Raw genomic sequence first — 15,689 nt, 5'->3', positions numbered from 1 at the left:
TATGGTGGACTTTGATATAGAAATTGAATGCTCATCTTGTGACGCGTCTTCTTCTGCCATTTTGCTCCTTTTGGTGCGATGGTACCGGATATACAGCACTGCACTGTTTCATATGGAAACGGCATAGATGATAAAGACAGAGTTTCAAACCAGCATGGTAAAGTTTGGTCAGCTTTTTTTCTCAGAATAAAATTGTTCAAGTGTAAATTAAATGGAGCAAAAGTAAAGTAAATTGAGGTGGAACAAGCATTGTTAGAAAACTAGAACAACAAGGTGCAGCACGATCGGTAGATAGTTTGACTCCTTAAGCATTTAGTCTAAGGTTCGATATAAAGAAGCATGTGTTGGGAAAGGTCTACCCACTTAATAGAATCTCAAACAAAACAAAAAATAAAACTCAAGCAGTTTTGGTGGTTCGGTTTGGAATGACATCAGTCATTGACAAATGGGGTTTAGTGGCAATATTGGCGTTGCTAAGATTCTTAAAGTTTAGTAAATTAGTCTTTCTTAGGGTTCGGACTCTGAACTCTTCATCTTTCATCTCATCCAACTCTTATATCTCTTATCTTTTACCACTTGAGTTACCCTCCAGGGACAAATAATTAATGTAATGTGGAGATAAAGTAAAGAAATGCACGTATGAGTAATGATATATACACACCTCATTTTTTAAACACTCCATTTCCACCTCTTTTTATTTCTATCTCTCTCATCTTATCATCAATCACATCTCATATTTTCTCTCTCTTACTTTTTCTTTTCTTCCTATCTCTCTCACCATTCCACCTCTCCACCTCAAAAAAGAGGTGTGTATTAAACATTACTCATGCACATATTGTAGAATTTCTCTTCAAAATTGAACATTGTAAAATGCAGAGTAGAACCACTTATTTTACTCTATCTAGGCTAAGAAGGTCGTAACCAAAGGAGATGGATGAACTCTCTCTCATCAAACTTTCTCTTGAGCATTTTTTTTTCTTATCAATTCATGCTATAACAAACTGAGCGTATATTATTATTATGTTTTATTCTCACAAACTTTAGAGTTAGATTCAGTGACGAAACACAGTCTAGCTCTTATTAGCATTAGAATGATGAATTTTAACTTTAAACCTTCGTCGCCCTAGGCTTTTATAGGCTTTATAATTATGTGTGTTTGCTTAAAAGTTAAAAAAAAGTAAAAGCACATTTCTTCAATAAAATTCGGTCATTTGGTTCCATTGGAGTTTTTGAATCAGAAAGAAGGAAATGTGCTTTTTGAATTCAATCAGCCGATACCCAAACATGTTCCACCTCTAAGACTTTACCTATTAGAATTATGTTTCGTGATTAATTAGGTCATTAAGTAGCATATTAATCGGTTCATTACTATGCGGGTAGGGATGGCAATGGGTCTCGGACCCATTGGGTACCCGCTCAAAATACCCATAATGGGTAGGGTAAAAACCCGCTATATGGGTATGGGGTTGGGTATGGGTAATTACCCGCAAAAATTAGTGGGTACGGGTGCGGGTATGGGTAGTATAGTACCCAACCCGCCCCATACCCGCACACACTTTATTAATTATTTTTATTATATATACACACTTTGAAATATATATATCAACAAACTAAATTAAAGTTATAAGTTTCTAAGTTACTCTTTTAAAAATGAATGGTTTTACTTATTAAATATTTGGATAGTCTTTTGTATTTTTAATTAATGCTCTTTATTTTATAATAGTAGTTATATATTATTTTCTTTTGGATAATGAAAATTAAATATTCGTTAACTAAACTGTGGGTAATGGGCACGGGTACGGGCATATAGGTACTCAAAGGGTACGTGAACGGGCATTCAAATTACTACCCACGCGGGTATGGGACGGGTACAAGTATCTTTTGAAAACGCGGGTACGGAGATGGGTACTATAGTACCCTACCCAGACCCTACTCATTGCCATCCCTATATGCGGGTTACTCACGAGCACTTAATTCGAGAATTGAGCATCCCTCCATTCCACGCATAGTACACTTCTTTTCTTTTTATACTAGATTTCATACTTACTAAAACCGCCGATAGAGATACCTTAAATTGGACTATCATGAGTGGTAGCTCGATAGTCACAATACATTTCAAAAGCTCTTTTGTGAAACAAATTGAAACTAAAATTTAATTGAAAAGTATATATTTATAGTCAAACACATTTTAAAAACATTTGTCTTATTTTAGTTCGTTACGGTCAAACATATTTTATTATAAAATTATACTTGTGGTGGTTCATAAACGTGAGATTTTCTTATAGTCCAATGCCAGAGCGCAACATGGATAAGAGGTCAAAAATACATTGAAAGAAAAGAAAAAAAAACAGCATATATTGATTATATTCAATAAAACCTGAGCTTTCTTAGTTTTCTTCGTAAATTCGTAGAGTTCATTCAATCCTATTTGGTTAGAAACATTCAAACTTCAAACAATAATGTTTAGTAAAACGTCATAGCTTACAGCATCTGAAAATGCACCATGCTTCACCTATATATAAATGTTCCTCTCAAGTCTCAAGGTTAACACTTGTGAACCATCGTTTTAATTTTATTTTGGCTTAATTATATTTTCAGTCCCTTACTTTAAATGATGTGTGATTTTGGTCCCTTTATTTTTTATAGCTAATCAAGCCCTCTATAAACAAAATTAAACAAATTTAGTTCTTCTTACGATTTCCATATGTATAAAATCATTACATCTTCATTTTCTTTACAAATATTTTACAGTCTAGTTATTTATTATCTATAACTATAAGCCCAGTTACAATTGCTCAAAGAATATACGCATACAAGGCATGTAAACATCACTTGAGTCTTGAGGTATGTTTACTGCTTCAAGCTCTTCAAAATTTCCTTGGAGACTAGCTTCTGGGCTGTTTTTCTATCAGCAGGACCCCTGTACTTGTGCTGGTGAATGACCCCATCATCAGTTTCTACTTTTATTATACAATTAAGATCACCGCCATCTTCACGGTACAATTTTTTATTCATAGTATAATTTCTTCTCTGGCATAGTATATGCAACTCTGCGACAGGATGGAGCTTGAATGTTTCAGGTGTCACAAGGGGTTCCAAAAGAGGTCTAATACTTTTCCACACAGCCTCCTTATTGTATCCTGAATCAACAAGAATTGCTCCAGCCAGAGACTCTATAATGTCGCCAAGTACCTATCAGACAAAGAATAGGAACAATCTCAGCAGTTACATAGAGAAGGTACTAACAAGGAAATAAGTTATTATTTCTAGAAATGGTGCACGCCACCTAGTGTACTCACAAACTTAAAAGATTGCAAGAGAAGAACTCAAAACCAGAATAATGCTGTTGTAAACATAAAAGAAAAATGCCAAGAAGTTTAAATGTATTTTCATGAAACAACTTACGAATAGAATACAATGACTTTGATGCATTTGTCAGTTACCCATACAATATTCAACTTTGTTTTCCCTTTTCTCTCCAACCAAGGTTGGTTTTAGGCATTCATAACAGCTTTCTAATAAAACTTTCATGCTAGAAGAATTGCTCAAACTATAAATTAGCAATGCAGATGTAAGGACATGTCCACCCTCGATTTAATTTAAAATACATAATGATCTTAATCCATTAAATTTAAGGGTGGATAATGCACTCTTGTACACTTTATAGACAAACTCACTATAAAAAAACTTAATTTCCCTGTTCAAACTCTACAACTACCAGTAAATATATAGATTAGCATTATTTCAAGCCTTCTACTACAATGACCAAATGGAACTTGGCTCATCCAAAGTGAGGGAATTCCTTTAGAAGGCAAAGTAAGTAATTATAGTCATCGATTTGAAAATCAATAGTTGAGATTGTGATCATACATATGCACTTTATAAAAAAGTATGAAGGATAAATTTCAACCACTATTTTTGAACCAATGACCCTAACTAACTACTTAACCCTATAAAGTGGCTCGAGTCAAATCCAACCAAAAGAACTACACCAAATTTTTACAACTAACCTTAGGGAATGGTGTCTCCATGTCTATGTCCCATCCAAAAGTTGATGATGACGACAACCTGTAAAAATTCTCGAGAGCCTCCGTGATATGCTTATGTAGATCCTGTGACACATGGAGTATGTGTTTATGCAAGCCAGCCTTAATGGCTGACCATGCATAACAGTCGTTATTTACAGATGCTGCCCTCATGTCAGTCAACTGCCCGGGTGACATTCCAGGATATTTCTCATACATATGCACAGTAATGAGATAATCCAATATTGAGTCTCCAAGAAACTCTAGTCGCTGCATGGCAAGGAGTGTGTCCTTTAAAATATGAGATAAAAGAGAAACACAAGCGACAAGAAAATGTGGAAGACAAATTTAATTGATCAAGAAGAATGTGAACAATTGTTGTTTAATGAGTTCCATGATTCCATCAAGACTCGAAAAATGATATGCTAGTAAATATGTTGTTGAGAAAAGTTGTTCCTATCAAAGATACAAGCTAATTCCCAGTTTCCACATGATAGATAATAACAACAAGTACCTGATAACATGTAGGCACCTCCGGCAACATGTATGAACCATGTGTTAGAGCTTCTACCAAAAGAGAACTATCACGGAATGAGTATTTTAATTTGGATTCTAGCAGGCTGATGTGCACTAGCTTCTCCACACAGGTGCTAAAGTGCCTCTCATAGGGTATGATATCAAAACAAACTTTAATACCAACCCAATCCATAAACAACAGGGCAGCATTTTCACCACCGCTGATAAGGAAGGCACCAATAAGTGCCTCAACAACATCAGCAATAATCTTCCGTTTTAAATTTCTCATTCCACTAAAATAAACTTTAGTCCCATCGGAAACCAACTCTTTTAATTTCAAACCTCCAGATTTATCACCAGGAACAATCCAAGTATTAGGATCAAAAGGCTCATTTCGTATGAAGCCCTGCAACTTGAAAGAACAGCACCCCAACAAGATAAATTAATACATTTTCAGCAAAGTACAGTTTCAAGATGGCAATGCAGAAACCTAAATCTCAGCAACTCAACTGAGAATGGATCTAATAAAAGCTAATCAGATAATGTAATCCTCATGGCATAAGCATTATAGTTCAGAGAGCACATTACTCATGGTAAAGAATGTAAATTTTACAATTTGATCATCTCAAATCAGAGGAGATTAATTTCTATGCACTGACAGTGTGAATAAGTTTTACACAGTCATTCAATCACATCCCTCCATTTTGCTAGCTCATAATTAATTTTGAATTTAATAATATTTAAAATAGAAAATGGAAGGTTGTGATTGAATAATTGTGTAAAACTTTTTACATTGTCAGTGCATAAAATTTAATCTCAATCAGAGAGCAAATAAAATATAAAACTTGATAATCACCAAAATAGTTGCAATTAGGCAATTGATTCAAAGTTTTAGCCTCTTACAGACTTCTAATTGAAACATTGAATCGCTTATTATTTGTCATTTTATCAGTAATTATACTGCAGCATGAAATCACCTATACATGTAAAGAAATAAACTTATAAACCAAAATACAAATAAATATTCTATGATATTTTGACTCTCAAGATGAAAAAGACTAAAACCCCATTTTAGTCCTTATTAGAGGCATCAATTATCAATTTATTCCTTCAAAAATAAAAATTGTCAATTAATTCCTTAAACTTTGGAAGGTTGAAATATTTGGTCATTCCACCTATCCGTAACTGACAATATTGAATGAGTGGAAGGACTTAAAAATTGGGTATTTAAACTATAAGGATTTAATTGATAAAATTTATTTTTAAAGGACTAGAATGATAACAGATATATGGATTAAAATAGGGTAAAGGCAGCACCATTAGACATCATAGAGCATAGAAAATGTAATAATAATATATCAAAGAGAGAGGATACCGGAAGTCCACAGCTGCACCCTAACTTACAGAGGGCAGCATTAGAAATGATCTTGACCCTCTTCAGAGTAAGGAGACCTTCATGGTGATTTTGATATGCCTGAAAAAGATGTTGTGTGACAGCATATTTTAAAAAAGAATCTCCAAGAGTCTCTAGAGACTCGTAATGGAAGGTCTCCTTACATCTTTTCGTGGTAATTGCTTCCAGGACCTACAATGCAAAATGCAGATACCATAAGTTTAAATGTCTTTAATATGTTGGACAAGTGATAAAAGAAAAAAGGAACACACATTCAGATAATACTGAGACTGGACGTTGAAAGTTACAAAGGAATGCACATTTAGATACTGGTTCAGACAGTAGAGGGTAGACGGAGAGAAGGAATTTTTTACATTCATTATAAGAAAAAAATACAGTAAAATATCATTTTTCTGCAACTTTTTGGTTCGTAAGGATAATCAACAAAAAATTATAAAATTGTCTATTTTGGGAAAAAGAAGAACTTGAAAATATAAAATTTAGATTATAATGATGAGCAATGTGTACGAATTCAATAGTATCCAACCTTGAGTGCGTGAATTTCATTCAACCAGCGACTACCCATATGCATCTTTAGGTTGACAGCAACAAGCAAAGACTCAAGTCTATGCATGATGGAAGGGATAAATGAGAAGGAATAAATGGTAATGTCTGATATTGGTGACATGATTACACAGCATAGTTCAGGAGGCAATTCAACAAATGTCTTGCTTGCTTCTGAAAATGAAAAACATAAACATTAGGATTCAGATTGGATTACATATTGGTTGTGCTGGGAAACAGACAACCCTAAATACAGCAGCAACTTTTTTTTCGTATATATTATATAATACAGCTATGATATTAAAATGAAAAAATTAAGCATCATAACACTGCTAACTAAATTAACAACCAACTTAATAAGGCTGTAAATAGCACTTGGGAACAACCAACTTTGGACTGATATATATGGCACTGCTATATATTTAGACACCATGATACTGCAAATTAAATTCTAGTTATTCATAACTGTCACCACTAATAGAAAACATATTCTTAGTAAGACTAAAATTAATACTTGGGAACAAGCAAGCCAGTACAGAGGTAACATTTGAGAAAGCTGAAAATTATGTGCCTCATACAAGGAGGACAGAGGCCACTATAATATTTCCTGTCCCAAAAATCAGTTAACCTGACTTCCGCTCAATTATATATCATAGGGCTAGCAATGGAAGGAATACATTAAGTAAATTCGAATTAATATTAATAATGGCCACATAGCCAACCCTAATTTTAAGATTCAGGCATGATCAACCACCTACTATTCACCCATACCACCTCTGTTAGATTTAACAAAAGAAACAATATCTTCCATGTATTTACAGACAACAAAGGATTGTATAATTGGTCCAATCTCACAAGAAAAGATTAAGGAAGAGAAGAAACAAACAGAAAAATAAAAGATCAAACCTCTATCCTTCTCTTGTTTGGGTCCATGACAGTAATTTTTAACTTGAAAAATGCGTTTTGCCTTAAGTAGCCGTTGATGTTCAAAATACAATTGTGTGCCATGACTGCAATTTAGAAAAGGATTAATAAGAATACAAGTAGATAAATTAAACTGACAAAAAATAATGCATCTGGGTAGATAAATTAACCTGAGAATAAACATCAACCGCAAATAATTACTTACTTCTTTTTAAAGTAGTTCTTGTACGTAATTACTTCACCACTCTTAAGTTTTAGAGGAGAGGTTCCATCCAAATTCATCATACCAGTGGTGATATAAATATAACCATTATGAGGAGTACAAACCAAAGAATTTTGTATTATGCAACGGCAAACTAGACCATCTTTGGTTTGTATATTGGGTGTGTGATCCTGACATCCAATCTTAGATGAATTTACCGAATTAACAGTAAGCCAATCAATAGTTGGTCCTTGCTCATTAACCATACTTGGAAGCAGAAGATAATCAATCTCAAGACCATCTTCCAAACAACACTTTTCTAAAGCAGTTTGCAACCTATCCATATTATGATCGAGAAGAATTCTAAGGATAGTAACCTGGAATCTTTTACATAAAGATACCTGTAACATAAAACAAACATGCAAACAATCACTTCAATGATTTTTCCCTACACCTGCAAATACGCCAGATACAACAAAAGGAGTAATAGAGAAATACCATATCTGGGGAAAGATGAATGGCTCCTTTGTGTATGAAGCTTACTGACAAGGAACCTTTGTCAAAACCCATATCAAATTGCATGCTTGCAATTTCTCGATTGAGCTCAACTCTCGTTGCAAGATAGATGTTTTGAACAGTGATATCATAGCTAAAATTTTGTTTTAACTCTATCAAATAACAATGGTAGGTTGTTTCACCGTGTTTCAAGACCTGATTCACTAATTCCCGTGGTACATAACTTGGTTGTTTCTCATCATAAGGTTCACTCCCTGTAAGAACAGTTTGAAGTTGAAGGCGTTCAAAGGAATTTATGGATAAACAGATTTTCATTTTTAAGTGCTAATAATGAGGAAATGAATAGAAGATATGACGTTACCAAATTCCTCCACCTCTTGTTCTTCAACAACAATATCAGGAACAAGCTTATCTGTTAAAGCTCCGATCTTATGAAGTTGTTTGCATGCTTCAAGGCATGCAATATTCTTTAACATCTTTCGGTCACCTTGTACAGAAATAGCCGGTAGAGGGCAGCTCTTAGGAAGATACAATGTTCCAGTATCTTTGTCCCACCTTGGAGTCGGTTTAAAGTACCTGAGATTTTACATGTAGATGGTATAAATGATGAAGAACAGGATATACAAAAGAAAGCATATCTTAGATTCATTGAAGTAAAGAAAAATTGTCATGTCATAAGGGCTGCAGCGAACTAACCCATCTGCAGGGAGCCGTGAGCAATACAAGTGTAATAAACCAATGCTAGAAATAAGATTGACAATGGCTCCAGTGCTTTCAACACGATAAGTTTCCTCATGGAATAGATCACTTTCTAAAGGATCACATGGAAGTGAAGAGTGACGCAAGGATTCCTTCCTCATAATATCCCCACTAGAAAGGTATTTCTCAAGTCTTGAACATGTAACTGAATCCCCACTGTTATTTCAGAACAAAATAAGTTGTGTGCGGAAACTTTACTTCAACTAGAAAACCATATAGATTTGATATCATAATTCTTTGTGCAGCAGGCTAATTAGCACATTTCTAATAGAAATCACAACACTGAGTAGTAACAAAAAGAAATTTAACCTCTTAACCATTAATATGTAATCTGAATGGGGCATTCTTGCACGGCCACGGGATTGTATGAAACTGCACACATTGTGACATGGGTCGAATCTAATAACCAAATTGCAACTTTTAACATCTATACCCTCTTCAAGAATTGATGTTGCAACAATGATGTTGACCTGAATATTAAAATATTCCCCTTGATAAGAAATAGTGTCTGGTTATTAAAATTCAACATATTATCTAAGAAAGCAACATACCAATCCCTTACGAAAATCGTCCACAATTCCATCATGCACTTTCTTGGATTGACTTTGCAATCCACAATTATTTCCTGCAACGAACTTGGTCTTCCAGCTATTGTATTTTGGAAGCACGGCATTTAACAAAGTCGGAAGGACAATGGCTGTAATGACCCTTTCCACAAAAACTATGCATCTCAGGTCAGTCAAATCCCTGTAAGTGTAGCATATATGGTAGATCCATCATAATAGATTTAGTAAATATCAGGATGAGATGAAAAGATAACTACATAAAATAAAAACAGATAAATTGTTGATCAACTAGTTAAAACAATTTCTGTCCAATATGTATGAAAAAAAAAATTGGAGTTTCACATATTAGGTCACAATGCAAGATCTATGTGAATAAAACCAATAAAAGGTAGGGATGTTCAACACATGTCCCTACCTGAAGCTTATAAAGTCAGGTTCTAGAAATTAGACCAGATATATCTAGCAAAATTCTAGTCACGCCTTCAAGTTGTACCAGCTTTGCAAATTCAAATCAACATTTTAAAAATTGAGGTTATTTGAAACCTTTTATTGAAGTCTTTATAGTTCAATTTTTTTATAATTAGATCAGTAAAAGTTGTCGCTCTTATAACATGTAAAGTTTAGGCCAATGCCAACTCATGGTTACATGTAATTGTAATGATGCTATCTAGTTTGTCTTCCAATGCCGGCAATGTTGCGTCAACAAGATACGAAGAGTCAGCTTCCGAGAGCACCAGAGGGGGGAGAGAGATGGAACCCTCGTAACACCTCTATGTTTGATCCACAAATGTGTTAGGCAAGAAGCTAATTCATGGATTGCAGCTGTGTCACGCATGATGGAATGCCTGGAGACTAGAGACAGTAATAGAAGTAGTAGCTATTGTGCTCCAACTAATTTAGAGGATGGTTCAATTCAAATATCAAAGGATCAACATTTGACAGATACTTGTGACGTGGACGGTCCTATTGAGAGACAATAACACTAAAGCATCTTGTGCTGTTGGTTCTAGTTCAATTTAAGCATATAGAAGGAAAGCCTAGAGGCCAGACCTATCCACAAAAGTAACCCACATGCATAATTTCAAAAACTGCATTAGAATTTTTGGATAGAAACCAAGGCATGAGGAAAACCTGTACTCAAGTAGAGTGTCAATAAGACAGAAAACTTTGGAGGTTAACAGCCCCGTTTCCACATCATGTTTCATATTGTCACTAATAGATCGCTGAGGACCTGATAATAAAACATTTTCTAAAATTAATTCAAGAATGCAAGCAAAAAAATTCTATTTGATTTCACTGATTTCCTCACTCATTGAAAAATCATTACCAGATAGTAAGTACGTTTTCAGTTCCTGAACAGTAGCCAAACAAAACATTTTAACAGTTTTATTTGCAGAGTTACCACATGAAAGAGGTCCAGTTTCATTGGAAGATAAGGACTCTGCAGCCTGTCACGTAAAAAACAATTGATGTCAATGATGCAACCATGAAGATACATTAGAGTCATAAAGTCACTGCAAGAGAAGGAAAAGAACCTTGAAAGCCAGCCAAACACCAAGATCCTCCAAGCAATACATCAAAGAACAAAAGAACTTTGTTATTCTTTTTTCTGCATACTCGGTAGCTGATTTTGTGAAATCTGTACTTCTAAGGAATAGTTCATGCTGAGGAACAAAATATCCACTTTAAGGTAACAATCAGCTATGTTCTGGTAATAAATGCACAGCATGTAAAGTAGCAACAAACATAAAACAAATAAATAAATACAAGAAACCGTTCATTGATTCAAACACATAATGTCACTTAGTAAAATGAATGACACATAGGTGTACTCACATTTACACTTTAAATACATGGGGAATTTCAGGTTTTCTTAATCGTTTCAGTACATTGAAAATTATTAGCTTAAATGTACATACCTGCTCTTTTAACTTCTTGAGTTTAATTGCTAATTCTTCAAACACAATTCCAAGTGCATTTGCCTCATAAAACTTGAATTTTGGGGTTGAGATTGGCATGAACTCCCTGATAACAGCTTCACTTGTACATGTATAAACCTTCAATTAAAATAAAATGTCAAGCAAACAAACAGCACATGAAAAGATCAAACAATAACATGGAATTGTACTTCAAAAGAAAAGAGTACTTGTCAGAAGAATAAATTTTGTAACTGCATTGTCAAATAACAACTTCTTAGCATAGGTGTGTGTTTCAATACCTCTAGGTTACATTAACAAGAGTCTTAAGCAGTAAAAACTGCTCCCTACAAAACTATGAAAATAACTTGTAATTCTTCCATAAAAGCAAAAGGAAATAACTGTTACAAATAATTGAAAAGTATCAAAAAAAAATAACAAATAAGCTAATATAACATTAGTTCCATTTTGCATACGTCTAGACATAAAACCTATAACTTGGAAGAATAGCATCACTAACAGTAGGTAGGCCCTATCAATATTCAATAATCTCTGTAATGTATCTAATTTTGGTAGAATTTAATGCACCAATGTTTGTACAATGGTAACAATAAGATAAGGGGATAACATATTGCCCCGGAACACAATAACATGCATAGAAAGAAGAAAGAAAGAAAAAATGTACGGAAAGAGAGAAAATGTAAAAAAACAACCTTTGAGTGCATTAGAGTCATTAAATCCCGAATATATTTTGACATGGTCAACTCAGAATTTCCAGCTGTATTAAAAAATAACAGAGAAGAAAAATAAAATTCAACATCAGAGAATAATTATCATAGCAAAAAATAAAGTAGGAAAAAACTAGCAATGCAAAGAGAAAAGTAGGAACTTTCTCTAGGATTGTATACCTTTCGACTTAACTGGAGATGCAGTCATCCCAAAAATTCGAGGGAGGTCAGATATACCAGATTGTAATTGGTGATGATAAAACTCCTGCATGTAATCAAATCATGCAAAGATAATGACAACTTGGACAGCCCAAACTACAACCTCATCATGGAGATGATGCATAATAAGGTGATAGCAGCTTACAATACTTGATTGTAATTGCTTTCAAACGAAAGCAAACAACTCTTCCAAACAAAAAATAAACTGAAAAACGTGACTGCAGAACAATATCACCCGTTATAATTATAACCTCATTCATAAAAGCAATATGGTCAATGGTACAGAAAATTTTTGAACGGCATGCATCGGATCAACCACTGTACTACACCTTATGGTCAACATCAAGTCCTTTTTCAAAAAAAAAAATTAAAAATCTAATAGTTTAGAGTCCACACCAATTTCAAATTTTTTAAAAATGTAATAGTTTAGAGTCCACACCAATTTTTGTCACCATAAGTTGATGAAAATGCAACTATTTAGAGTCCAGACCAATTATTGCACCATATGTTGACTGCCATTTATATGATATCATTTTTCCGTCAAGTGTATGAATGGACCTAAAAGTCCAATTCATTAGTTGATCTGAGGAGATAATAGCATACTGCAGACATGACTTTAACAAACTTATCATAAGAGCTGCTTATTACAAATCTAATAGCTGGCCAGTCTTTTGTTGTTATTGATATGCAAGGCATAGAAGATGCAAAATATTTTGAAGTTGCCAATGAGCTACGGCTCACATTGAACCACATCCAGTATTTACACTAGCCTGATGGTAGAAGGTTTAATTCCCACTTTGCCCCTCTAACAGGTCTTTGGACCTTGTATTACCAAAAGAAAAATAAAGAACCAAAAACTTAGATGGGAAGTTGCAACATTTTAATGAAGATCACATCCTAACCAAAATATACTAGCACAGTAAGAATTAGTAAGAAATGCAAAGACAGAAACCAGTTAAATAAAAACTATGAAGAGGGGATAACACGTACTGTCATTATGCGTGAATAGGGGTGCCTGCCCTTTGTATGGTGGCATTCATCAAGTATCAAAACCTTGATCATTTGTAGCTTAATAAAGCTATGCCTCAAGCAATCAAGTAATATTTGAGGCGTCATGACAAGCACCTATAAGATTCAAAAGCATTACTGACAGTAATTACCAATTATCTATGCAGCATACAAAGATACATGTGAGAAGCATCATCATACTAAAATAACAACTGGTGCATGTAATATTCAGGTCAACCAAATATTAGAAGACAGAAAGTGGCCGTCTTCTTTTCCATTTAATTTAAATATAAAATTTGCAGCCATGAACCATATCAGTAGACAAGAAGCTTTAGCTCAGTACACATTGCAAATAACGAGGAAAGTGCCAAAATTAGAAAACAACTCAGAGACTATCTTTTAGTTCTGATAGAAATACAAAATCCCTCACCTCTTGTTTCTCGATTTGCTGTTTCCACGTAGCAGCATCCCAGAAATCAACTCCCATATCTCCATAATACATTCCCACTTTTAAGTCGGTGTGAGCTTCCAAGGCTTTAGCTTGCTAAAGTTTTTCGAGCCAATGACAAGAAGGAAAAGGAGCAGGGTGAAAGAACAAAATTCCTCAATCAGCCCATACCAATCAAAAAATGCATTTTCAAATTTGCAAAGGCATAAGAGAAAGTGACATACTTGGCTAACCAACACAACTGTGGGAACCAAGAACACTGCAACGGAAGTAGAAGGCTTTCGCAGTCTATATGCATAGCTGCGAAGAAGCATGATAGCTATCAAAGTCTTGCCCGAACCAGTATCCAAAAACACAATGGTATTTTCCCGGATTGCTTTATCCAACGCTTCAATCTGATAGCTACAGAAAAAGGGAAAAAAAATTTCAACCCCAACATCAACTCCAGCAACACAACCAAAATGCATGCACTACTCAACAGTCAAGACTAGAACATAATACTCACCTTCTAGCAAATGGAAGAGCATCGGGAACGACCTGGTTATCCAATTCCATCGGAAGCGCTTCTTCCACCATAGTTTCTCTAATTCTTTGATATATTGGTATATCTACACTAAATTCAAGGCAAATATCACACAAAAGTGATCTCTAATCTTGTAATTGAAGAGATAAACAAACAGCAGCAGAAAAAAGAAAAAGGTTTTGTGAAAATTTGATGAATGTGCCTAATTGATGAGTGTCATTATTTTCTCACACCCCTTTATCACATCATTCATCACTCACTCACTACTATTCCATTATTGGTGAAACACTCTATGTCCTTTGTTCAAAGGGGGTGTGTGCTCAGGAGGGAAAGCTATAAAGCCTATAACATCATCATCATCAGGCATGTTCACCAATCACCATTCAACATGTGTTTTTGCATTAAGATTATCTCTTAACATTCAAATTCACACAAACCCTTTATTTTTCTTCCATTAATGGATACAATGCTGCTAATCTACAACGTTTTCTGCATAGACAAACCATAACCAGAAGCAGAACAAGGAATCAAAATTGAAAAGTACATGTACTATTTGCTTATAGTGAATTTTTTTGATAGAATTTGAAATTGAATTTGAATGCTGTTTCACCTTTGTGCCGAGTCGTCTTCAAAAGTTTATGTCTTTCTCTTTTTCCTCTTCTGGGTGCGAGCGAAGCGATGACTCTGGTTGCACTGCACGACACTGCTTCATGTACAATAGAATGTCAGAGAGAGTAGAGTATATAGCGGTTTCAAAAGATTCCGTGACATAATAATTAAGTGTGTTTGGATGCAAATTAAACATGAAATTCAAAGTACTTTTTTTCAGTCTAAAGTGGGAGAATTATGTTTAACTTTTTAGCTTAAAGTAAATACTAATATCCGTGTTCCAAACATAACATAAGTACAAAAGTTTTTTTTTTTACCTAAAAAAATTGGGCCAGAATAAAATTGTTGAAATGAAAACTAATAAATAAAGAAAAAGTAATTAAAGTGTGTGACATCTAGATGACTAAAAAAGTGCAACTATCAAGTCAAGTATTGACCAAAAAATAAAACTATTGACCAAAAAATAAAAAGTACAAATATAATACAATCACTTTATAAAAATATATATATATATATAATACAATCACTTATTTTAAGACTAAATATTAGTATACCTATTAAATGTGGTTAATATCTATTTACTAGCACGAGAAAACAGGCACGACTGAACATGATGGAGATAGTAAAAACAACGTGACATTAGACGACCATACATCATTTTCCTTACTAGTAGCTTGAATTTCATGAAGGTAAATCAACTTTTTTTTCATGAAATCACGCAGCATTAACTTTAATTACTATTATAAATAGGTTTCAAAAAACACAATTACTTA

General features: G+C 34.1%; 1 protein-coding gene across 3 annotated transcripts; it reads right to left on the bottom strand.

The window, feature by feature from the left end:
- Positions 1 to 2,662: 2,662 nt before the first annotated feature.
- LOC130722847 (endoribonuclease Dicer homolog 2-like) lies at positions 2,663 to 15,010 on the bottom strand. 3 transcript variants are annotated; one of them, XM_057573697.1, is made up of 23 exons: positions 14,918 to 15,010; positions 14,290 to 14,397; positions 14,009 to 14,186; positions 13,767 to 13,880; positions 13,319 to 13,453; positions 12,290 to 12,374; positions 12,095 to 12,159; positions 11,385 to 11,522; positions 11,001 to 11,129; positions 10,793 to 10,913; positions 10,597 to 10,696; positions 9,451 to 9,646; positions 9,209 to 9,369; positions 8,837 to 9,055; positions 8,502 to 8,716; positions 8,123 to 8,394; positions 7,628 to 8,025; positions 7,405 to 7,508; positions 6,482 to 6,672; positions 5,917 to 6,126; positions 4,540 to 4,953; positions 4,011 to 4,295; positions 2,663 to 3,192 (listed from the first exon to the last, which is right to left on the bottom strand). In XM_057573697.1, exons 2-23 carry the CDS (start codon positions 14,358 to 14,360, stop codon positions 2,851 to 2,853), a joined length of 4,143 nt encoding a protein of 1,380 aa, XP_057429680.1. In that variant the 5' UTR covers positions 14,361 to 14,397; positions 14,918 to 15,010; the 3' UTR covers positions 2,663 to 2,850. The 3 variants fall into 3 exon arrangements, with proteins under 3 accessions (XP_057429680.1, XP_057429679.1, XP_057429681.1); XM_057573696.1 differs by having other exon boundaries at positions 14,290 to 14,392; XM_057573698.1 differs by having other exon boundaries at positions 4,540 to 4,947; positions 14,290 to 14,392.
- Between the last annotated feature and the right edge of the window lie 679 nt (positions 15,011 to 15,689).

This window comes from Lotus japonicus, chromosome 6 (genome assembly GCF_012489685.1).
Source record: "Lotus japonicus ecotype B-129 chromosome 6, LjGifu_v1.2".
NCBI lineage: Eukaryota > Viridiplantae > Streptophyta > Magnoliopsida > Fabales > Fabaceae > Lotus > Lotus japonicus.
Note: the sequence above shows the minus strand (reverse complement) of the source record. Positions and strands in the feature narration are given on the sequence as shown.